This window comes from Mesoplodon bidens, assembly GCF_964165515.1.
Source record: "Mesoplodon bidens genome assembly, chromosome: 1".
NCBI lineage: Eukaryota > Metazoa > Chordata > Mammalia > Artiodactyla > Ziphiidae > Mesoplodon > Mesoplodon bidens.
The window spans coordinates 138,748,870-138,763,129 of NC_138176.1; the positions used below are offsets into that span (position 1 = coordinate 138,748,870).

The window sequence follows — 14,260 nt, forward strand, 5'->3', positions numbered from 1 at the left end:
ACAGGTGACTTTTACGACAGATCACTCTAATAATATACAAACTTCCAGAGAATAGGAAAAAAAGATTATTGCCTAACTTATCCCATGTGGCTTGTATAACCTTAATACTAAAACCAGTTAAGGACAGTACAAATAAAGGAGAATCACAGAACAATCTTACATATGAACTTAGTTGTCAAAATCCTAAATAAGTCAGTGTTTATTTTTAAAAAATAAAAAGGTAATCAATCATGACCAAGTTAGGTTTACCTCAGCAAATAAAAGGTGGCTCAATATTAGAAAAATTTAGAAATCTGCCACATTAACAGAGAAGGAAAACAATATGATCAACTCAGAAAGCATCTGATAAAGCTCAATATCCGTTCACAGTTTAAAAGCCCTTGGAAAACAAGAAGAGATTTTCCTTACACTGACATAGGGTTTTATCAAAAACCTAAGAGTAAAAACCTAGTAGTATAAATATAAAAGCATTTCCTTTAAAAAAAAAAAGGGGGGGGGGGTGTCCCCAGACAAGAACTCCACTTTCAGTACTTCAATATTATATGGAGATCCTAGCCAGAACAATAAAACCAAAAAAAGGGGGTTGGGGGTGGGGGGAGGTGAGGAATAAGAATATGAAACGGAAGGAATTGCAGATGATACTGTCTGAAGAGAATTCACAAACAAATTATAGTGAGAGTTCAACAGGTAACAGGCTACAAGATCAACATATATATTGATCAATATATATACATATAAATAAAACAAAAACCAATTATATTTCTAAATACAAGCAAATACAAACAGTACATGGAGCTTAAATGAATACACCATTTATAAGTACAAAAAATAGGTACCTATGACTAAATCTAACCCAAGATGTGCAAGAAGTGTATGGAGACAATTATGGCACTCAGCTGAAACACATTAAAGAACACCTCCCTAAATGGAGAGTACTTCTTTATACATTAACTCAATGTTGTAAGGTATGAATTCCTACAAACTGTTCTAGAGCATCAATGTAACAAATAACATGGTACAGTAAGAAAAAGGACTCTGGAGCAAGGCTATAAGGTTTAAAGCCTGCCTCTGCCACTTACTGTGTGACATTGGGAAAATGGCCTTAATCTGGCTGTTCTTAAATTCCTTAGTCCATAAAATGAGGGTCATAACAGTATGCCTGCTTTATAAGTGTCAGGATTACATGAATTAACAGTGTTTGTCATACTTGTACGCATAATATAAGCGTTAATTATTAATAAAAATCAACAGAGTTTTTCATGGAACTTGCAAAGTTGATTCTAAAATAGATATGTAAGAGCAATGGCCCCAAAATACTTCTGAAGCAAAATAAGGTAGATAGACTTTGCCAAACCAGATATCAGATTTACTATAGAACTCAAAATTAAGGTAGTGTGGCATTATTAGCACAGGGACAGTTAAATTAACCAAATGAATAGTCTAGAAAGGTAAGAAACAGATCCATGCATGCAGGGAAACTTGATACACAAATGGAGAGATGACACTGTAGATCCCTCAGGAAGGATAAACAAGTAACACTGGGACAATTACATATTTACTTTATAACGTAGGCAAAAATTAATTCCAGATGGCTTAAGAACTTACACAGGAAAAAGAAATTTGAAAACTTTTTTTGGGGAAAAATGTATTAAAGAATATCTTTGTATACTTGAGGTAGAGAAACTCATGGTTCAAATATGAACCCAATTAAAATGTGGTTATGACTTTGCACAGTTGATGAAGTGTTAAAAAAATGATACTTTTAATGTATTTGCCATAGAAAATTTCTTCTTTGAGGGGCTTGAGTATAATTATCGCTTTAGTACAATTATCGCTTTAGTACAGAATATTTACACAGTCATAATAATGTGACTATGGTTTATTGTTTAGCTTTTGGAATAAAGTATTTGTCAGGGCACAGATAATTTTGGTTACAAGACAGAATATTAGAAGTATAGGTGATCAAAGCAGGGAGGCAGAGGTGGAAAAAGAGGTGAAGGCTTGGAAAGACACACAGTAGTAGAGACTGATGGTACATGAAACAGAGGGTATGTATATAAATAAAAAGAGGAAGAAAGAGAGTAATATAATTTCACTTCAGGGGAATAGGAGAGGAGTAATGATGGTAAGTGAGTAAAATACACATCTATCACACTAGGAAGATAACAGATCTAAATTTATAAAGTTATATAATCAAGAAATAGGGTGATAAGCCTATGTAGAAATGCCATGCAGACCATCAAAAGAACTAAAAACCATTAAAAATGTTTGTCTCTGCAGTTCTTCAATATTCCTGCAAAGATTACTTTTAAACTAGGTATTACTTTATAAGCACAATCTTAATATGCACATCAAGAAAAATCATTGTTTCCATCTACAGTTACTTAGTAGTGTTTGAGGATGAACTACAAAATTCTAAAATAAACAAAGGTAAAACAGAATTACCAATAAAGAGGAAGTAGTATTTATCATCTTCATTCCAAGGCTTTGTTTGGGATAAAGAAACCTAACTTTCCTCTATTTAATTCTTGTGCTATGCTTTATCATTGTTAGTACTAAAGACATCCTCATTAAACGGGGGGAAAGCTCATCTCTGAGGGGGTGGTAAAGAGTGAGCAGAAAACTCTTGCTTTTTTATTAAAAATGTGCATGTATTACTTTGAGAAAAAGTTAAAGGCTTAATTAGCCAGTTTTTAAAAAATGAAATCTTCCACAAGGAAACTGTGCAGGTAATCTCAAGAATAAAGTCTTGGGCTTCCCTGGTGGCGCAGTGGTTGAGAGTCCGCCTGCCGATGCAGGGGACACGGGTTCGTGCCCCTATCCCGGAAGATCCCACATGCCGCGCAGCGGCTGGGCCCGCGAGCCATGCCGCGGAGCCTGTGTGTCCGGAGCCTGTGCTCCGCAACGGGAGAGGCCACAGCAATGAAAGGCCCGCGTACAGCAAAAAAAAAAAAAAAAAAAAAAAAAAGAATAAAGTCTTATTCTTTCTGATACGGGCTATTCCTCAAGTTCATCTGTACTGCAACAAATACACAGGAATTTAATGACAAAGCAGAAAATGTTAAGTGCCATAAAAAAGGTAAAAATAAATTTTAATTAATTTTATAAGTAATGCTTATCGAGTATGTACATATTATAGGCACTGTGCTGAGTCCTTTATATTCAAACTTCAATTAACAGATGTGAAAAATAACCGCCTCCAAGTGCAGAAAAGGGAAGGAACTTGGAGCTTGTTGGAGATGGGGATAATCAGAAAAATAACAGCTAATATTTGAGTGTTTGTTAAATGGCAGGACTAACATGCTTCAGTGTATTCTCTCTGATCTTATGAGGAAGAATTATGCTCTCCATTTAATGGTTAAAGATCTACAAAAGTCACATAAATAATGAGAGGGGGAAGCAAGATTCCAACCCAAAGAGTGTGACTTCCTGGGAGCCCAGGGGAAAAAATGTGATATAACCACTGAAACAAATAACAGAAAGACTACCTTTTGATGTGAATGAATGGAATATGTGGCTTTGAACAAGGTGGGTCTGAAGGACAGTACAAAACCCTGACACAGATACCTAGAAGGTTAACAGAAAGTATATGACTGATACTATGATCTGATCTCTCACCAAGACTTACAAATTCTACTCCATAAATGCCTTTGGAAACACTAATTTTCTCCATCCCCCATGGTATCAGTTGAATTCAGGGCTATAAATTTCTTCCCCTGGATTACTCTAACAGCTTCTTGTTCTCCCAATCAAGCAGGCATCTCTGCCCTTCCCACCTTTCTCCCACCCTACAAATCCCCAATTTCCTCACAGTAAGTAGCCAGAATGGACGCTTTTCAAACGTAAACCTAACAATTATGCAAATCAGCATAAAACTAAATGGCTCCTCACAGCCCTCTGACTAAGGTCTAAACTCTACAGCATGGCTGTAACACCCCCGCACCATTTCTTATCTCATCTCTAGATGTTCATCGTATTCTCTACACTCGGACCACACCACACTTCATTCAGTTCATAAAGCCTACCACGCTCTCTCACACCCCCATGTTTCTGAACATGATTTGAACCCCAAATCAAATCATCTACACCCCACTCCAGTGGAGTGGCAGACCCCTCCATCATGCTCCTATGATACCCTCTTCTGTCACTTGGTTGTTTCCTCACTAGCTTATAATTTGTTGAAGGCAAGCAAACCTATGTCTAGTTTACTGTATCCTTAAAACCTAGTACAGGGGCCTCCCTGGTGGTGCAGTGGTTGAGAGTCTGCCTGCCGATGCAGGGGACACGAGTTCGTGCCCCGGCCCGGGAAGATCCCACATGCCGCGGAGCAGCTGGGCCGGTGAGCCATGGTCGCTGAGCCTGCGCGTCTGGAGCCTGTGCTCCGCAACGGGAGAGGCGACAACAGTGAGAGGCCTACGTACCGCAAAAAACAAAAAAACAAAAAAAACCTAGTACAATGCACAGCTCTTTTAAAATAAACGAATGGATCAAGAAATCTAAGCAGAAAGTGGTATCAGAAGGCCTTAGAAGGGATAAAGTTGTCAAGAGTGAACATGAAAGAGAACCTGCCAAATGATCTAGAAGAAAAGATAAACCAGTGAGGGGGAAAGATGAGAAAGAGGTTAGTCAGATATCGTGAGTTAAGAAACAAAAAAGATTATGGACAATGAAGATGGACAATTTGGTGACAAATCCTAAATACTTTTAGGAAAAGGCAAGGGACAAATATCCCCGTTGTGTCACCATTTGTTAATTTTTAAAAGCATTCTGTTAAGTAACCTGGAATATATGTAAGACCTAGTTATTCCTGTAGTAAATATTTTTTAATTGCTCTGTAAGATAGTACTTTAAACCATGGAAGTATGTTTCTACTGTTTTAAAAGTACTTAAGTACTTTACTGATTCAAACTGAATCTGGGCAATTGAAAAATAACACTTACCATTGCCATATGGAAAAGCACGTGCAGAACGACTATCATAACCAGAGGAATGTCCACTGTCGAAGAAAAATATATTTTTATGTGTTGCAAGGAAGTTCTGAATTTTAATTTGGTGCAAATGCAAAACATAAGGCAGAATTATGACTTTTATTTAACCACCATATAATGGTACCTGTAATTCTGTAACTTCATTTTTTAATACTTAAAAACACAGGCTATTTAACCTCAAAACCTAACACCTACTTGTAAAGAAAATACAGCATGTTAGTACTAACATGAGTAATCCAATCAATTCAGCCTGACTCACAATAAGTAACAGAAACTTCGAGGCTAACAAAGTATTTCAGACTTTAGTTAAAATTTTGCCTTAAAAAACTGACTTTAATGATTAAAAATCAGAAATTCAGCCCTACTGATAGAATCAACAAATACTACTTACCAATATTTTGATTGTGAAAACAAATGTTTAACAAGAACTTAAAATTAAATCCTATGGTCTCACAAGTCACACTTCACTGAGTTTTATCATTTCGTTTGAAAATCGTATGCACGGTTTGATGTTATTGATGTAAAATTCTCACAATTCTTCTTTTTATATAGTTTAAATCACTTTTTCAGAAACACAGTATTTTTTATAGAGTTTATTTGCCACTTAAGAGGAAATAATAATAGCTACCATTTATTAGTTATTTCTATCTGCAAAGAATGGTGCTGATGCTTTATATTCACTAGCTGTTTTTATCTTCACAACTCTATCAACCCCCCATTTGGTAAAAGAGGAATCTGAGTCTCAATGAATAGTTCTGAACCTTGCCTAAGAACACCAAGCTGGGAAATTCTGAAGCCAAATTTGAACGAGGTTAGTGTGATTCCAAAACCTATGGGGTTAAACATGGTATTGCCATCCATGAGGTAAATGTTCTTTACCACAGCATTCCAAATAACACAAACCATAAACGCAGGGTATAAAAAATAAGGCTACTGCCACGCAGAAGGGATCCAATCTTCCTTTGTGGAAGCTGAGTTGCACTGGGTAGCAAGGAATAAGGCAGCTTTGCTTTACTGTGGTCCCTGAAAATAGTTATTATCCTTACTTAATCCTAAAACAGACATGCATTATTCATGATTACTAGTCATGTTTGTACATCCCACAAAACTTGACTACAGCCAAGGTTCTACAATCTAGAGGTTTCTTTAATAAGAGTATTGTAAATCAAAGCAAGATATTTCAAAATACTATCATTTAGTTTTCTTTGTCCTGTTTTGTTATTAGGCTATAGGTCCAACATCTTATATAAAAGAAACTAATATAGATCTAGACTTATGAATTAAAAGGCAGGTACTATTGTTTATAAAATTAAACCTTTGAAAATATTACCAAGATACATATGATTCTTCTGTCAGAAGCCTATCAATGATAAAAAAGTTTACAGTATCCATACTGATTACCTTTCTATTGTTGGTATAAGAGATGGAGGTGGAGCGCCTGGTGGAGGAGGAAAACCTGAAACATTCAATATAAGATAAAAAAAGTTAACAGAACGTACACTTAGTGCCAAGAGTTAAGGTTGCTGTGTGTCACTAAATTTCTCTGGGGATATAACGTGCTTCTCTATGTTATAATGGACAGGAAAAAAATGGAGCTTAAATTTATGAACAGATTTTTGGAGGAATATAACTTTACATGAACAGTCTGGTCTAATACACAGAGCACAAACTGGGAGTCAGGACACCCGGTCTTATTTTCAGCACCACACACAGCCCATTTTGTGAGTGTGAGAAAGTTAATCTCAATGCCTTACCTTTTCCATATATAAAACAGTAGTAGTGTTGCCACCAGATATATCTTAAGTATTTTAGAAGAAAAGCAAATAAAATAGCATTTACCTCTTTCAAAAAATATTTTGAGAGTTTACATGTATAGAAATTTCCTTAAAATGTATAATTTATAAATAAAATCTTACCAGTAAATATATAAATACTTAAGGCTGAGAACATCCATCATAAAATACGTTTTAAATAGCACAACCCTAAAGAACTAATTTATAAAGAAAAGCACATAATATAGTTTTTTAATTAGTTTAGAAAGGAAATAATTTGTACCTTTATATCATGAGGTCTGCATTCTGAATAATTCACAAAACCTAAATGAAATACCACAGGGTATGGCTACAAGGGACCTTAACAGTTAATCTACTCTGCACTTTCAAATTCAGATAGGCAATAAAATATCCCAACAAGACTGGAAGATTCTACAACTTATGATACCAATTCCTTATGACACCAATTCCTGCCAAGCTTTAATAACCCTGACTATTAGGAAGCACATGAAATTATATAATTTGAATCTCTCTCACTACAATTCATATGCTGATCTGCATGAGGACAAAAAACAATCCACTGAAATACATGTTTGAAAACACTTCCACTAAGCTTCCTTTATAGTCTTCTAGGTAAAAATGAATCCCAGTTCTCCAAACCCTTCTCAGAAGTCCATTTAAATCCATTTTTAGCCCTGCTTCAAGCTGTTTCAAATTCACCATGCTCATCTTCACTGTGTCCAGTTTTTAGGGTCTCCTCTATTAAGCATCTTGGCAGTGTAAAATTTAGCAATTACTACATTAGTCCTAGAGTCACAATCCTACTTTATATAGCCTTACAATCACACTTCTTTTTAACCTATAAAGACACACCAATGATTCCTTTATGACTTTTCCTAGTAAGTCTTTTTCAGCCATATTCATACATAATCAGTGACTCTCTATTCCACATCTAAATATGTATACTATCCCATGCTATCTAAACTCCACTGTTTTCTGTTTATCAAGGTCATTTTGAATTTAGACCCACCTTTCCAAGCACTGTCACCTCTCATTCTCTTTATACTTCTTGACTTTTAATACTGAACTCAGTAAATACACTTGCTATCATATTTGTATCACACTACCAAAAAAATTAAAAAAAATTTAAAAAGAACTGAAAAAAAAAAGTAAAAAACACTGGGCCACATATAAACTCCTATTGATCATATCCTTACAACAATGAACAATTTAATCACTGCTCTATGAACAACCATCTGTCCAGCTGTCAATCTATCTGTGTGGTTCAGAACATACTTTCTCACAACATTGAGTTATGCCAGCAGGGTAAAAATAAAAAAATCAGAAACCATGATAAAATCAGATAAATGATCTTTCTCTTCTCTTGCAGTCACTTCATACATAAAAAATTCATTGGTCTGAAAAAACAATTTTTAATAAAAATTTTATTTTTAATCCTATACTGTTTTCTTTAATAAATTGATATGGTAAGAATTTTCTCAGAATCTCTACTTCTACAGAAATGGGTAAGACAAGTATAAGAAAACTAAATATCTTAATCAAAACTCGAATGAAGCAAAGGCAGAGCTGAAAATAGGACCTTGAAATCCCAATAGCCTATTCCACATTCTAACCACATCAACACTGTCCCTCCTGTAACTGTAAGCTTGAAATTTCATGTTTATTAACAATGATGGAGAAAACATGAAAAAAGTTTTACCTGGAGGTGGTACAGTTATTGGAATACCTAAAAAACAAGTGATGAAATTTAATATAGTAATTGGATTTCATAACCTGTTATGTATTTATGCCATCACCAAAGAAAACCTTGAAATAAAACCCCTCGCCTCATTGTCCTGGCTTATTCAGTCAAAAGCAGCATTCTGTTTTCTTGCAGAGGACCAATGATTCAAATGTAACGTCAGACTTCCTGATGAAATCCCAGTCTAACAACTTCATAACAAGGTTTCCCCCACTAGTTGTAATCACAAACGAAGTGAGACATCAGTTAAAAAAGCACACTTGTGCATACACAAATATCAAACTCCATGAAATTAACACTAAGTTTGATAATCAACATCTGATCTTGTTATTTTAACAGTTTAACAGGGAAAGTGATCAATGGGCTCTTAAATACTGCAGGTAGTGCAAGGTAACTTGGAAGATGATGGATATTCACTTTAGTAAAGCTACGAGGGAGCTTCAAGTGTTAGTATGAACTGTTTTACTGTTGTTGACACGAGTGTGGAAAGGTTATTACTTCCCTTGACTTGTGGGAGGATAGGGGGTATAGCCAATTCACATATTTAAACCCCTAGGGCACACTAAGTCTACTTCTATAGAAGTCAGTAAATACTAATTTGAGTGACTCTCACTCATTAGCACACATTATAAACTTTAAGAAATAAGCTATGTATAAACATTCTCAATTTACATTGGTCAAATGTGCCCATAAATCCTAATTTAAAATTTATGTGTCATGCAAATTATAACAGTTTCGTGTTTGAAGAAAAACGACATTTCTAAGTAGAAAAATTTTAAAAATAAATAACTTTTTCAAGGAACATTTTATACCATAATAACTTCAACAAAGTCAGAATGGTTTACTAAATCCAATCTTAAAAGCTGCATCAAAACTATTCCCAAAGAGGAAAAAGTAATCTAATTCATTAACTAAATGCATAAGAAAAAATAATGAAAAAAACTGCTTTCAAGTGTTTGCTTGTCAATGAAACATCTGCCAATAATTTATTTAAACTTTTTCTGTGCATGTTTTACCAGAATAAGAGGTTTATACAAAAAGATCTTAAAGCAGCAAGTGGCCTTAAAATGGAGAATGAAGCACCTTATTTAACCACCCATGCAATAAAAGGATATGCTAAACTTACAAAACCAAGAAGACTGAAAAAGATATATAAGGCAGCCATCATGTTTCAAAAATCATTAGGCATCCACAAGTCTACTAAAATGAGCTACACTTCATGGTAATTCTCATCCATCCTGAGGTACCTTGCTGCTTCCTATATTACTAAGCTAAAAGAATCCAGCAAACAATACAAACTAGCAGAGTCCCAGACACCAAACTAAATGGGAAATTAAGGAAGGTACAGCATATTAAATGTTCTTAATGTCTACTATTACTTGATTTTCTTTAGAACAGTATAGATTTTTTTAGAGCACTACTGGACTTCACTATGTGACCTAGTTTTCACATTTAAATACATGACTATTTAAATGAATGACTACTGTCCTAGGAGTGTAAGATAAAAAAACCATACCAAATTCAACAACCCACTCTGTAATCCTAATAACTTTACCTAAGTAAATACACGAGCAACATGCATCACTTCAGCTAACTACAATGTGAATTCATGTGAAGTAAGAAAATACTAATCAGCCCTCTCAAAATTTATTCCTCAAAAACATTTATCAAACTTTCACAAAACATAAAAATAAAAGAATATAATCAAACTATTAAGTATGCTATGAAGGTAGTTAAAATTACAAACATTTTGCTTTAAATTTTAATCTTACTACAGTAGTATCATAGGACAGATTTTTAAAAAATCAACTGAAAAGGATTAAGAACACAAAAATTATGCAACATAGATAGACAGATATAGATGTCTTTCCAAACAGTATCTACACATCAGAAAGCTGGCATGAGAACTTATAAAGGGTCCTTCTTGTGAGATCTCTATTTCATCTAAGATAATTCAATGCAAATCTTTATTGGTAAGTGTTCACTGAAACAGAACTTAAAAGTTGATGAAATACTATACAATCCATTGTTTGACAATTAGCAAATGTATTTTCAAAATGCTACTAAGAAAATTTAATATGTGATATAATGTTAAACCAACACAATTTTCATCTAAAATAATCACCGTTTGGTATTCGACTTTTGTTAACAAAAGAAACAGTGTAATGAAAAAGAAAATGCATCTCAAAATTCCCGGTCCTGTCTCCCTCAACAATCCCACCTTTCCTGGCCAACATACATGCTGCCCAGCCAACAGGTTTGAAATACACAAAGCATGCACTGTGTTTCTTTTTTGTATCCTTTATCTGTAAAATGAGTAGGAAAAAAATGTTTGTTTTCCTGGAAAGTTTTGCATACAATAGTAAAAGCAAGATTTCTATTACAGGCCACAAGTTTTTGGAAAAGTGATATTCAAGTTCTAAAGGGAATGAATAGATTAGTGGTTTTGAAACTTCAGTGGCCATCAGAATCACCTCAAGAATTTTTTTCTGTTGTTGTTTTTTTTGTTTTTTTACATCTTTATTGGAGTATAATTGCTTTACAATGGTGTGTTAGTTTCTGCTTTATAACAAAGTGAATCAGTTATACATATACATATGTTCCCATATCTCTTCCCTCTTGCGTCTCCCTCCCTCCCACCCTCCCTATCCCACCCCTCTAGGTGGTCACAAAGCACCGAGCTGATCTCCCTGTGCTATGTGGCTGCTTCCCACTAGCTATTTTACGTTTGGTAGTGTATATATGTCCATGCCACTCTCTCGCTTTGTCACAGCTTACCCTTCCTCCTCCCCATATCCTCAAGTCCATTCTCTAGTAGGTCTGTGTCTTTATTCCTGTTTTACCCCTAGGTTCTTCATGACATTTTTTTTTCTTAAATTCCATATATATATGTGTGTGTTAGCATACGGTATTTGTCTTTCTCTTTCTGACTTACTTCACTCTGTATGACAGACTCTAGGTCCATCCACCTCATTATAAATAGCTCAATTTCATTTCTTTTTATGGCTGAGTAATATTCCATTGTATATACACGCCACATCTTCTTTATCCATTCATCCGATGATGGACACTTAGGTTGTTTCCATCTCTGGGCTATTGTAATAGAGCTGCAATGAACATTTTGGTACATGACTCTTTTTGCATTATGGTTTTCTCAGGGTATATGCCCAGTAGTGGGATTGCTGGGTCATATGGTCGTTCTATTTGTAGTTTTTTAAGGAACCTCCATACTATTCTCCATAGTGGCTGTAAAGAATTTGTTAAAACACAGATTGCTGGGCCCCTCCCCTAGAATTTCTGATTCAGTAGGTCTGGAGTGAGGCAATTTGCATCCCAAACAGGGAGATGATGATGTTGCTGACCAGAGACCATACTTTGCGAATCACTGGATTACATCCAAACTTCTCTACTAATTGCACTGCTGAGCACCTCAATATTCAAAACACATAAAATAAATTCCATTTCAAATTTTTATGAAACAAACAAAGCATGTGACATTCTTAAGTAAAACAGTACAGCTCTATGACAGCCTATGCTATCTGGCATCTTCAAAAGAAAGAGAATAGGATTTAACTAATTCCAGTATATAATAAGTACTTGTAAATGTAAAGAAGTACAGCACCTAAAATCCTACTTAGGGACTGAAGGAATTGATGCAAAGAAACAGAAAGGCAGCAGACCAGCAAAACGTCATATCAAAAGGAACTCATCTATATTTCAAAAATTCTCACAAAGTTAACAGAGGCTCTGTACTCAAAAGATAAATGAATAAAAATTATCTATGAATGCATTCTCAATGTATCCCATCATTATTTTATATAGCTATGGCAAAAAAGAGTTATGTGATAGGCAATCTCTGACATGGCTTCCAGTGATCCCTGCCTCCTGGTATTCATGTCTTTTTATACCTCTGGTATTTATATCCTCCCCTTGAGTGTGGGCTAGATATAATGACTTATTTCTAACAAGTGAAATACAGCAAAAATGATGGGATGTCACTTCCGTGACTAGGTTACAAAAGAGAGTGACTTCTATTTTGCTGGTTTCCTCTATTGTGTTCTCAGCATTCACGCTTTGATGAAGCAAGCTACCGTGTTGGAGAGGAAGTGAATCTTTTCAACAAAGAGGTCAGTGAACTTGAACAGAAATCTTTTCTTAGTCGAGCCTTTGAGATGACCATCTCAAAGCCTGTGAGAGAACTTGAAGCAGAGGACCAGCTAAGCTGTCCCCACATTCCTAACCCACAAACACTGTTCAATAATAAATGTATGTTGTTTTAAGCCACTATGTTCTACAGTAATTTGTTATGGAGCAAGAGCTAACTAATACATATAGTTACTACCTATCATTTCTCTATTCAGTTCAAATGAAAGAAAAAAGCACAGCAGAAGAACTATGTGAACTATGCTTCCTATTTCTCACTTGTAAATTACAAATTTCATCAACACTAGTATGTTACAAATAGATAGCCTGATCACTTTCCTTATGTCTCACCAATTTCTACTTTCAAGTAATCAAGCTCGTAAGTAAAGTCTGCACAAAAAAACTGAGTACAAAAAGTTGTATAAAAATCTTTAAATATTATCTTCCACCACATGCTTTTCTATTCATCAATATTTTAAATACTATATATACACATACATCATCTACCATGTACCCTTTAAAAAAAACCAGGATGTAGACTACTATAAAACTATTTCTTAATAAAGTAAAATAATCACAAAGGTGCAAAAAGGAACGGAAGTAATTTTAAAGAAAAAATATGTTAAAAGGTGCTATGGTCACTAAACTTAAAGCAACAAAAATAGTTATCAGCATACTCCACACCTAAGAAGTAAAAAAGATAATTTTACATTAACTATAAAATGGGTGAACTATTTTATCTTTATTAAGATCTCTTACTCCTCCTATTATAAAGTAATCTAAAAGCCTACGGAAAACAAAAATTCTATGTTAGACAAATAAAAACATCTGATAGAAATATCAATATTTTTACAAATAACTTGTAAAGGAATTAATCTCTACAAGCTCACATCTAATGGCAAAGTGACAGGAAGAGGAGCACAAACAAAAGGCAAATATTAAACCATAATTAAATTCTACAAAATACAGCATCTATGGTGTATTAAAAATATAACTATTATAAAGGGAGCATCCATGGGGAAAAAAGACATTCAAAAAAAATCAACATCTTGAAGGAGCTTTTATTTTCTATTAAAACTTAAATTTAAATTAACTTTAATTGTGCCAAAAAATAGTATTCGTTACAGATAATTAGCATTATACCCTACTTTGAGTTTACTGAAAACACTGAGAGACTCTTGGTTTTTTAAAAAAATACAGAAAAACACAACAAAATAGAAAACGAGTACAGTTCTCAAAAACTTCAAGAAATTATTTTTCAAAAGGTATTTCTAGAAACTACATTTTTATAATGCTTACATTTTTGGCAAACAGCATCAGTTAATATGCGGATTTGCTGTGTAAGACCAAAAATCTTCATGGAACTATAAAATCAGCTTAATAAATGTTATATTCACAAAATAGCTTCTCAAATAAAGGGACAAAATTGTACTTCCTCAAGGATGCAGAAAATACTCATCGAATACAGGCCAAGCTTCTAGCAAAGCAGCAGTTCTCAAAGTGTTATCTGGAGCTTCCTGGGCATCCCAAAGGCCCTTCTAGGAATCTGCAAGGTCAAAACTCCTTTCATAAACACTAGGATGTTATTTGCCATT

General features: G+C 34.5%; 1 protein-coding gene and 1 long non-coding RNA gene across 16 annotated transcripts in view; both read right to left on the minus strand.

The window, feature by feature from the left end:
* Positions 1 to 14,260, minus strand: part of LOC308626953 — a 786,846-nt gene that overhangs the window by 173,186 nt on the left and 599,400 nt on the right. The gene's annotated exons all lie outside the window — the stretch shown is intronic.
* The window catches only part of FIP1L1 (factor interacting with PAPOLA and CPSF1), a 66,130-nt gene that overhangs the window by 11,815 nt on the left and 40,055 nt on the right, over positions 1 to 14,260 (minus strand). For 8 of the 15 annotated variants that reach the window (XM_081252401.1, XM_081252400.1, XM_081252397.1 and 5 more), the window contains 3 exons: positions 8,481 to 8,507; positions 6,390 to 6,444; positions 4,941 to 4,996 (listed from right to left, as the gene is read on the minus strand). In XM_081252401.1, the coding sequence (XP_081108527.1) occupies positions 4,941 to 4,996; positions 6,390 to 6,444; positions 8,481 to 8,507 (138 nt within the window). The remainder of the gene's footprint in view (positions 1 to 4,940; positions 4,997 to 6,389; positions 6,445 to 8,480; positions 8,508 to 14,260) is intronic. The other 7 variants (XM_081252396.1, XM_081252402.1, XM_081252399.1 and 4 more) reach the window with 1 other exon arrangement.